This window comes from Vitis riparia, chromosome 18 (genome assembly GCF_004353265.1).
Source record: "Vitis riparia cultivar Riparia Gloire de Montpellier isolate 1030 chromosome 18, EGFV_Vit.rip_1.0, whole genome shotgun sequence".
Taxonomy (NCBI): Eukaryota; Viridiplantae; Streptophyta; class Magnoliopsida; order Vitales; family Vitaceae; genus Vitis; species Vitis riparia.
In genome coordinates this window covers 13,006,603-13,017,617 of record NC_048448.1, presented here as the reverse complement: position 1 = coordinate 13,017,617, position 11,015 = coordinate 13,006,603, and the positions used below count along the sequence as shown (strand labels likewise).

Below are 11,015 nucleotides of genomic sequence, written 5' to 3'. Positions count from 1 at the left end.
TGAAGGGACGGAGGGGCAGAGCATCGAGGCCGTCCAGGTGGACATCATCCACGCGTACGGCAAAGGATCCGCACCCAGCGGAAGATTGAGCATGAAGCAAGGGAACCAATAATCCCTCGGAAAAGGTTATTTCCGCAAAAAATGAAAAACCTGCTTGGTGGGGTCCTACCTCCAAATCAAGTGGGACCCGGCCCACTGCCACATCTTCATTTGCCTTTTATACACGTGTCCCACGAGTACAAACACACCAGTTTCCAGTGCTATTATTCAATTAACTTAAATAAAATCTATACGTATTTGGATAAAGAACATTCAATATAAAACGTATAAAATATTAATAAGAATTACAGCAAAGACCCAAAAATATCGTACTTTAATTCTCATAAAAGAAAACCAGTTCCTGATTTGAAATTGATTTGTTCAAAAAGAAAAGTAATTGTGGCAGTCTAAATCAAAAGAGAGACAGGGAGAGGGAGAGGGAGGGGGAGGGGGAGAGGGATCAGCCTGTAATGGCGGTTCCATGATAAATGACAGCTTTGCTTTCAAATCTCGGGTGTCAGTTAACAGGACACTGTTACGGCTAAGGGAGCTGCCAATTTCTTCTCCTTGTAAACCACAACAGAAAGAGAAACAAAATAACAAGAGAAAAAGAAAAGGGAGCAAATCAGTCTCTATCGCTAAATCAGGAAAATTAATAAAGCCAGAAAAGGAAAAGGCACCGAGATTCTCATCCTGCAATTTCACAATGCTACTGCTATCATCATCATCATTTCGATTGAGATGGGCCGTCCGTTGTACGCCAAAAAAAATTGATATCAGAGAGCCCGGAAAAAGAAAATGAGGAACGCCATGAACACCGTACAGGAATCCAAAAAGTGTTCTTCCCAAAAAATTTTCCTTTCCTTTCTTTTTTTTTTTTTTTTTTTTTTTCTTTTCTTTTCTGTTCTTTCCATTGCTTGGGCCTTTTTCCTTTCTTTTTTTCTCTTTTAATCTTCTTCTTAGACCAAGAAAACCTCCATGCTTGCCTCCTTTACAGATTTACAGACTGGGCAGCAACCAAGAAGGGGCTCACAAGACTTGCACGAACAAAGGTGTCTGCAAGGGAAGAAAAGAAAGCACGAGGTCCGAGAATTACAGCGTTTGCATGCCATCTTTTTGCACTGGTCTTTCACTTCTTCTCCTCCTTCTCCTCTGTCTCTTCCCCTGCCTTCGTCCTCTCTTCTGTCAATGGGACCACCCCCATTCGACTCTGCATCTTCGGCTCCGTTGCTCAGCAATAAGTGCGTTTCTCTGACCTGTTCCAGCATGTTGTTTAGATATTTGACCATCGCTTCGTTCTCTGTCGCCACTCGCTGCCATCCTTGGCTTTCCACTTCTCTCCTTCTCAACCAATCTTCCAGCTCCATCATTTTCTTCCTCGCTCTTGCCAAGTCTTCCTCCTTTTGTCTCATTAGGGTTATCGTCTTTGATTCCAATCTGTTCAACAGCGACCCCAGTTGTTGCTTTCGTTGTTCTTGTAAAGCAAATTTCAATCTCTCAAGCTATTGCACAAAATATCAACAAAACTCAAATTCAAAGAAAAAACAAAAGAAAAAAAAGAAAAAAAGAAAAAGAAACCCCTTATTAAAAGAATAGACATTGTTCCTGACCTGAAAATGAAGAAGCCAATCGATTTCGAGTCTCTGGGTCTCAAGCTGATCGGCCAAAGATTGAGAGAACGCCATTGGGAGAAGCTTATCACTGCTTGAAGAAGAGGGGAAGGGATTTGGACTCGTGTTATCGTCAACACAGAGATCTTGAATGCTGTAGTGGTTATGAAGATGATGAACCTGAGGCAGTTGCTGAGGATTGAAATTGGAAGCATCAACGTCAAGCCCAGAAGAAGAAACGGGGTTCACCCACCAATCCTGTACGCCACACATGGCCAAACCCATACTTTCAGAATAATACTGTGCATCAACAGCCATGCCAACCGCTACCAAAAAATCACGAACAAACGCCAAAGCAAAACTATTCTCTTCGCACACTCGACAGCCCTTTAATAATAAAAAGAACCCTAACGCAAACCAAACTGGTTAGGTTTTAAACCAGAAGAAAAAGGGAAATCATATTTCTTGTTAAATCAGAAGAGATGCATGACCCTCTCCCTCTCTCTCTCTCTCTCTCTCTCTCTCTTAATTGGTGCTTTGGTTTCTGGTTTAACTGAAAGAGACCATTATGAACGAAACCCGTGGACGGTATGGCATATATAAAGAGTGGAAAAAAACTGACAAATGTTTCTTTTCCCCCTCATTTATTAATTAAATTACAATTTATCCACAAGTTTAGTGTTTACCACCCCAACCTAAAAATGGAAAATAAATAGAGGTTTATGATTCTCTCCACCTCCCCGTTTCGTCAAAGCCCAAAAGCCTCGAAAGCATTTAAGAAAGGAGGAGAGATGCAAGGGAGGCGGTGTACATAAACGTACGCATCCAGATTTTGTGACAGAAGTTTTGGAATGCACATATGTGAGATAAGAGAGATTGAAGGAAAATACTGTGACAAATTTTTGATTCAATTCAGACGTGAAAGGCGTCATAGGCATTGGAAAACTTGTCAGTTTGGTCATCGGGAAAAGCTGAAGATTGAGTTATCTTCTTTTTATTTATTTATTTATTATTATTATTATTATTATTTTGGATATGAAAAAAAAAAAAAAAAAAAAAAAACGCGAGAATAATCCGAAAATATGGGGTGCATCAGTGATTATTGTAAATATTTTTTTTGAACGTGCATTGGAGGCTGGTGCCGTTTGGATCGAGATGAGGCTTTTTGATTGCCTGGCCAATTATAGCCGTTGGATTTGAATTTCTTTGTAGATGGAACGGTCCACCATGTATGAGTTGGGGAAGTTTTAAGCAAACACGTGTCCTCTTCTGGCCACGTTGCACCTTGAGACCTCCGCCTACATGTCACGTCAAATCTCGATTTACAGTGAACCGATCTTATCCGTTGAATGCAATGACCTTGATATGTTGACCCGCACGTGGAGGGTTTTTGAAACAATTAGAGTGTGGAAAGAGGCCAAAGGTCGCCACGCGGTTACTGCACTCATCTTAAGGTCTAGGGGTGTGATATTATATATATAATTTTTAGAATAATTTTTCTAAATTATTAAATTATAAACTATATCATATATTTTTTCTTTTTTCTAAAAATATATATAAAATTTCCTTTTCTCTTATTTACTATTTAAAATTTTTTATAAATATATAAATAAATAAATAAAGATATTACAAATGGATTTTGAATATATATTTTAAGTCTGATCCAAATAGCTTAAATTTGACTTTTATCCTAAACTTTAAAAATTGAGATTGACTTCAATTTTGATTAAGTTTAAATTAATTATTTCTTAATTCAAGTGAACCATCAACTAAAGTTTATCTAACTAAATTAGAAACCTAATTCAATCTCAACTCATTTGATTAAGTTTAAATTAATTATTTCTTAATTCAAGTGAACCATCAACTTAAGTTTATCTAACCAAATTAGAAACCTAATTCAATCTCAACTCGTTTAAAATTTGATTTTGAATAAATTAGTTAATTAAGTCATAAAATATCACATTGAAAAATCAATCATTGACTCACATAAAATCTAACTGGATCTAATTACATATTAGATCATATTATGTGTTACCTATTTATGATTATATCCTATTAAGTTCATGCTTTTTAATTCAATTGTATTCGAATTGACATATTTAATTTAATTATCTTAGTTTTGATTTATATCAACACAAAAACAAACAGAAAACAAGAATTACTAACCCTACAATCCTCACGTCACTCCAATGCTATTGGCACGACTAAAAGTAAGTTCATGCATTACATATTTTGCTTTTGCATTCGAAGGCCTGTTTGGGAACCCGACGGGAAAGAAAACGTTTTAAATTAAACCATTTTTTCTTTTCTTTCCCTCTTCTCAATGCTGAGTCTGCTACACATGAGTGCCCTCGGCCCCTCTATTTGTTTTTAACATAAAACGCAACTTCTTTTCCAAAGGTTCAGCACGCTGAACCCATACTTTTGTCTGCAACTTCCCGATTTAAAGCATTGCACTCCACCGACTAGCGGCCGCCCCAAATTCAAGGCACGGCAGCATGGTGAGATGCTCACTGTTACTGCATAGCATGGAAACACACAACTGCCTAGGTCGTAGTATAAGACAACAGCATCACACACATTTGAAACAATAAAAGAAGTGCTTAATTTTATCACTGATCATCACTTTTACTCGTTCCAAAGTATTCAATGAATAAAAGTAATAATAACAGCTGATCAATGTCTTTTTATAAACAACCATGCCATGCACTTTCTCTTCCACTTACCAAAACGCATAAGCATCTCGAGATTATTAGTTTTGATCTCTGTTTAGTCATACTAGAGTTGAAGAGCATATTGAAGGTCCTGAGGTTGAGGCTGACCATATTTTGACCCAACAGACATACAAGAGACGACGGCTCTACACCTTGATTCGAGATGACTCCCCCACGGCAGCTTCCATTCGACTGTACCATTCGCCAATCCCAGTGTGTTCCACCATGTCTCTCCCAGATTTGAGGTGTCGGATGGGTCTCAGAACACCAAATACAGCTAGATCAGCTAAATTAGGTTCCAGGCCACCTGTAATGAGTGAAGAGAGGAAACATCAGAGATGTTAATGGTCTCACCGCCAAGACCAAATATTTCATATCCAATTAATTAATTAACACATGGTCTTTTGAAGCATACCAAGGAATTTCCTGCCCTTTAGAGCATCCACCCATGTTTCTGCAGCTCCATACAAGGCGGCACGTTCATCAGTGATGTTATGCCTCTTCTTCAGTTTCTTTGACACAAAATACATGGCTGCAGCTCCGCCATATTTTGCTATTATTCTCTCTGTGAAGCTGAAATTGCCTGCAATCTCAAAAGAGAATTGCAATAATTATATTAGTAGCTAATTTGATGTGTTCAATGCTAATCAAGCACAAACTATGATCTAAACCATATGGACAAAAAACAGAAGAAATTTCTGACACTAAGCAATCAACTTATGATTGAAGTTGAAACTACCAATCCATCTTCAGTAGAATTTGCAAGAAGGCATGTCCTAACCATAAAATTATTTCTCCATGGACAGCGTGAGCTAAATGACTGAGGTTAAACTGAAAAATTTTACATTTTTTTTCCCTTTTTGTTGTGGAAATTTTCAATATAGAAAGTCTTTTTAGCCCAAGATCCACATGCAAACAACACAGAATGAAATTTAAGCTCAAAGTTTCAAATGAGGATCCAAAGTCGTGATTCTTCATGGTTTTCTCTGAACAGGTTGGATATGGATCAGAGGAATTGATCTTTAGTGATTTGTTAATTTAAACACATAAAAATACACTTGGTGAGACTTATTTACTCTGGCTTAAATGCTTGTCTGTGAACTGCTCTCTGAGACAGCAGAGGCATCAAGAGGCTAAATAAGCCAAAAGAACAGAAAAATTGATACTCCAACCAGCAAATATTTTATTGTGCCACCCTGCTTTTCTCTCTTTAAAGTATTAGTCGCCATCCTTTCTCCTCTTCTTTTCTACCTATCTTTACATCCATCCCCCACCTCTCCCTTTTCAAAAGCAATCATTCTACTCAATCTCAAAGCCAACATCTTTTTCAAATCTAATCACTTGCTCCAATCACAATACCAGGATAATTTAAGTTTGAAGAGTGATTTTGCCACTCTATATATAATCCAGATATCTAGAACTGCCAATTCAACCTTGTTACTTTTGCAAATCCAAAACACTTTATAATACCTTGTCCTCTAAACTATCCAGCAGAGGTACACAGTTTAAGAGAAGTAGAAGAAATACAACATATTACATTATATGTCAACCTTTTAATGAGAGATCTTGATGCATCCAGGCTGCTTACTTTCCAAATGAGCCCTCATGTATATGAGATAAAAATTGAAAAAGAAAAGATCAAACTTGTTTAGACATGAGATAATCTAATTAGGGAATATCAACCACCATGACAAACATTGAGATTATTAAGCAGCAATCCAGGCAAAACATTGAGATCAGTGTGAATCTATGCATTTATGTTGCCCTGCTGCAGTCATATACACTACTTTGTATCAACGTGCTCGTGTTTGACAGATACAGATGGACATAAAAAACAATATATTAAAGGTCTTCTGCATCCACAGCATATACTAAGGGAGAAACTCATTGATCTTAAACTACCTTAAAAAGATGGACTAAAATCTTACCATGGGTTGTGATATAGTCAAATGATTCGATAGCCTCAGAAGCACTCCGGTATATGTTTGGAGATAAGACATGCACCAAGTGATTATCAACCCACCTGCATTATGAGTAGTTGCATTATCAGTTCACACTTTATGTTAAAATCCATATTTCAGCAATCAAAAGTGGGGGAAAATGCTTACTTTAATAGCCAATAAATATAATGTGAAAACAGACGAGCTATTTGATAATGGCAGCATCAACATAAACGATGACAGCATTCAATTCATATAAGAAGCAACTAGATTAAACCTATATTATGATATTGACCGATTGACCATTTGAATTAAAGTATATAAATCATAAGAATTAACACCGGACAATAACCTAAGTAGCTTCAAAATGCTTAGAGTTGGTCAATGAAAGAGAAGCACACATACCCAAGCCATTTTCTTTCTTCATCACCATCTGGGACAGAATGAAGGTATTTCTCAGGATGAATCCTTTGGAACAACTTATTAATTATATCTGCACACAAAAAGCATATTGGTTTTACTTATAGAAACTAACCTCAAAACAAAATAACTGAAAGTCATTGTGGTAATTTGCTTTACCATCATGAAGAACCAAAGTATTTTCAAGAAAGGAAAAATATTACCCTCTATTTGGTTGTTGAAAGAAATAGAAAAGCAGAAAATAACACAAGATCTGTTTGGTTTCCCAGATCACAAATTTAGATGTAGGCAGGAGGTCTTTTTGGGGAAAATTCATTTTTCAGTCATTTCTTTTCCTTCAATAGAAATCACAAACATAAAATGAATAATCATTGAAGGCACCTCAGTTTGAAAGGCAGTTCAGACCGGCTCAAACTATATGCAAAGTTCAACTCTGATATTCTCCTCAAGATTAGTTCAGCTAGATTAATGGTTAAACAGACACTCAAGACAAACCCATGCAAAAGCCTGTTCCCTGCAGATCTATTTGGTTGCTAAAAGAAATAGAAAAGCAGAAAGTAGCATAAGATTTGTTTGGTTTCCCAGATCACACCTTTAGATATAGGCAGAAGGTCTTTTTGGGGAAAATTCATTTTTCAGTTGTTTCTTTTCTTCAACAGAAATCACAAACATAAAATGAAGAACCATTGAAGGCCCCTCAGTTTGAAAGGCAGTTCAGACAGGCCCAAACTAAATGCAAAGTTCAACTCTCATATTCTACTCTAGATTAGTTCAGCTAGATTAATGGTTAAACGGACACTCAAGACAAACCCATGAAAAAGCTTGTTCCCGGCAGACAAGTTAGTGCTGGACAGATTCAGTGAAGGACGGCAATGCAGTTCAGTCCTACCTGCCACTTGAGAACAGAAGTCTACCCATCTACAGGTGTTGTCTGAAATGGCTGTCCATGCATTTTCTTAACCAAGTTGACAAAATGGATTCAATGAGGAAAAAGTGAAGAGGGCTGCCCTTAAGACCATATTCACAGAGAACACTGCCAAGCAGCCATGATCATGAAGAACACGAATCATAACCCCGGTTCCCCAATGCCCCTGGTGCCATTTTTTAAACCATGGTCGAGTCCCAATAATCCCGGGTATCCTTACCTCACAAGGGAGAGCCTGAACATATAAATATCAGAGGTGAGATTATTGTAGGCTAAGCCAATTCCAAAGGAAAACTCTACAAAATTTTGCTTAGATTCTCTCTCCTCTACCCTGCACCGTGGGGAATCTCTGGTTATCATTGTCACAGGTGATATTGATGGTACTATGTGAAGTGTAATCTTAGGGAGGAGAGTGATGGAGCTCACTCGTTGCCCCAACAAACATCTTGTCCAATTTTTCCAAAGGAGGAACCAAACACACCCTAGAATCTCAAATCACGTGTTCTCTATTCTAATCGTTCCCAATTAACGAGTTTATCTCCATTCAACTAAGCCAAATAGTTGCCTTAGCCCCACTGGAATTGAGGTATAGTACTCTCCTCTCCCAACACAAATAATGAAAATCATTAATTCAGAATTAGCAATTCCTTTTCTTCTCTTACATTTTCTCCTCAACCAAACCGAACATAAAGGGATTACCCAAAAAACAAAACAGAAAAAAGAAACAGAGGGGGGAAACATATATCAAGAACCTGATGAATCGACCATTTGTTCACCGTCAACTGTTAGTATAGGCACCTTCTTGTACTCGGACCATTTTATCTCCTTTTTGTTTATGGGGTTCACCTCCACAACTTGGTATCCAATATCATAGTAATCCAGGAATGCTGAGAAAATTAGATAAAAAAGAGAAATTTTGAATATTTAAAAACAAAAAATTATAATCAATAAAGATAGATTCGACTAAAATTAAATAAAATTGATAATATATAGATAGAAATTCATTGATTACCTTTAACTTTGTTGCAGAAAGGGCAGGCTTCGTACTGATACAGAACTACGTCGTTTGGAAGGAACTTCTTGGGATGCACCGGATCCTCGGCGGGAACATCCTGAGCCAGTCCGGACAATAACATAGTTCCAGATACGGCAAGAGCGGGTAGGGGGAAGTGACCGGCGAGCTTATGAGGGAACCGCTGTAGCTTGCTCGCTGAGTTAAGACCCGACACAGCCGGTTGCAGAAGCCGGCGTTGAGTGGTGAGACCGATGCCGGCGGCCGAGGCCCGGCCGCCAATGGCTCGGCCGAGGACGGTGAGTTTGTTAACCTTGTTCATGCCTGCTCAATTAAGCCGCGCATTCTAGGTTTCTAACCCCCTCAGAAGAGTGCCATAGACGTAATAAATGTCGGTTTAAGTGGTTCAACCATGGAAGCCAATTGTTTCGATTTGTCCAAAATGCCCCTAACTTTCACCGAGCGACTCTCTCAAACGGTCAAAATTTTTCTTCTTCTTTAAAATTGATATAAAGTTTTGAATTTTAATTTAATATTTCATAATTATTATTTTTTTCATTTTTCCAACGAATTAATATATCACTGAACTTTATCTTTGGGATGCATTTAATACACACCAAGATGAATGAAACTAAAAACAATAATGAAGGTAAAAGTTTTAAACATAAGATTTTGACTTATTATTTTCTTTTCAAAAATAGAAGTTCAATAATATACAAAAATATGACATTCATTCACCAAATATGCACATTTTTTTTAGTTTATATTCAAATACTTGGTTATATTTTTTGTTTTTTATTTTTATAAATAAAAACACAGCTTTTTATAAAAAAAAATAAGATCAAAAATGGATAGAACATAATTCTCATAAATTTGTTAAAATGTAGATTTATTTGTTTGTTACGGGTTTGCCTGATATGTTCTCCTTATGGCACCCGGGTAATCTCCAAGAAACTTAAAGAATGAATGTATATGTTTGCAAAAACAATATAGTTTGTGTTTTGTAAAGGATAGAAGCTTTTGGTTTTTGGCAAATGTAAGTAATTTTTTTCGGTCTTTTTATTTGTCTAGTAATCCATTTTGGGATGGCCTAGGATGGGGGAAGTAGGTGACTATCTTCCTTCTTCCTATCAGTCTCTTTCTATTCAATGTATTGTTGATAAATAGTAAATTTATTTATTATATAAAATAAAACAATTTTTTATAACTTACTCTAAAATAATAGTTGTAGACCCCCATTTTGGGAAGGCTTTTCTGCAGGTCGTTTTTTTTTTTTTTTTTTGCCAGGTGGAGCAATCCTGGAGGGCCACATGTCCATTCCCCATTGATCCTTATGGAATCAAGTAGTGGTTTGAATGAGCCAATGAAAGGTTGACACCTGGAAATGAGTGTTCAGAAATGAGCATATTCTGTTATGGAGAGTAGCCAGCTACCAGAGGAGGGGGGGGAGGGGGGTGCTTTTTTTTGTTGGTTTTTAGGGGGAGATATTTGGGAGAGAGGTTAACTTAGAGGGCAAGCTAGAGGTTAACTAGAAGTGTATTCTGGCAGGAGGTGGTGGTGCTTTTGTTGCTGGTTTTGGGGAGATATTTTGGGAGGATTCGTTGGCTTGAGGGACAAACAAGGTAGCAGACTGATTTTCTGGGAGGGTAGCCAACTACTAGAGAAAGATGAGGCTTTTGTTGTTGGTTTTTTTAGAGATCTTGGGATAAACAGAGAAGGAAGAAGAATCTGAGACATAAAGAGTTGTAGGCAGCTTGAGAAGGAGATCAGCTGGAGAATTTTTAGAGTAAGGGCAGTTAGAAATACATCCCACTTTGCAGGCGAGGAGCATTTTCAGGTATAATTATTATGGATTTCATATGTGCTTCAACCGATATGCTTCTTTTCTCTTTCTTTTTCTTTTTTCTTCTCCGTTGGATCTTGAGTTCTATTTTGATTTAGCTTTGTTCATTTTCCTCATGAGATATCTGCAATCATGTCCCTGTTCTCGTTTAATATTCGTTTGATTTCACACACCATCATCAAGGCCCGTTGATAACAATATGAAATGTGGCTTGTATGATTTTTTTTTTCCTACCATTTGTGCTCTGTTTTGGCTATCTTCCCCTATTCCTGGTACCCCTCCATGGCATGCATTCGTTTCCTCATTTCCGCATAAAGAGGTAAGACACTGCAAGAAACATGTTCTCAAGCTATGGGTATGAAGAGCCGCAACACGCTTGACATGGTTAGGTGACGTTATGCATGTATTTGTTGGGCATGTGAACAAGGAAATCCGGATCGGGTTCTAAGAGCTGTGTGAGAATTTTTAGCAAGCATTTTGGGTTCGGTCAATCTCTAGGATGGCAGTTCAAT

At 37.5% G+C, this 11,015-nt stretch overlaps 2 protein-coding genes across 2 annotated transcripts; both read right to left on the bottom strand.

Annotated features, from left to right (window-relative positions):
- Positions 1–929: 929 nt before the first annotated feature.
- LOC117907571 (probable BOI-related E3 ubiquitin-protein ligase 2) lies at positions 930–2,208 on the bottom strand. The gene is made up of 2 exons (XM_034821159.1): positions 1,650–2,208; positions 930–1,541 (listed from the first exon to the last, which is right to left on the bottom strand). Exons 1-2 carry the CDS (start codon positions 1,965–1,967, stop codon positions 999–1,001), a joined length of 861 nt encoding a protein of 286 aa, XP_034677050.1. The 5' UTR covers positions 1,968–2,208; the 3' UTR covers positions 930–998.
- Positions 2,209–4,230: 2,022 nt separating this feature from the next.
- LOC117907922 (prostaglandin E synthase 2-like) lies at positions 4,231–9,021 on the bottom strand. Its single transcript, XM_034821602.1, has 6 exons — positions 8,661–9,021; positions 8,401–8,535; positions 6,709–6,796; positions 6,292–6,386; positions 4,779–4,946; positions 4,231–4,670 (listed from the first exon to the last, which is right to left on the bottom strand). Exons 1-6 carry the CDS (start codon positions 8,980–8,982, stop codon positions 4,510–4,512), a joined length of 969 nt encoding a protein of 322 aa, XP_034677493.1. The 5' UTR covers positions 8,983–9,021; the 3' UTR covers positions 4,231–4,509.
- Positions 9,022–11,015: the final 1,994 nt, after the last annotated feature.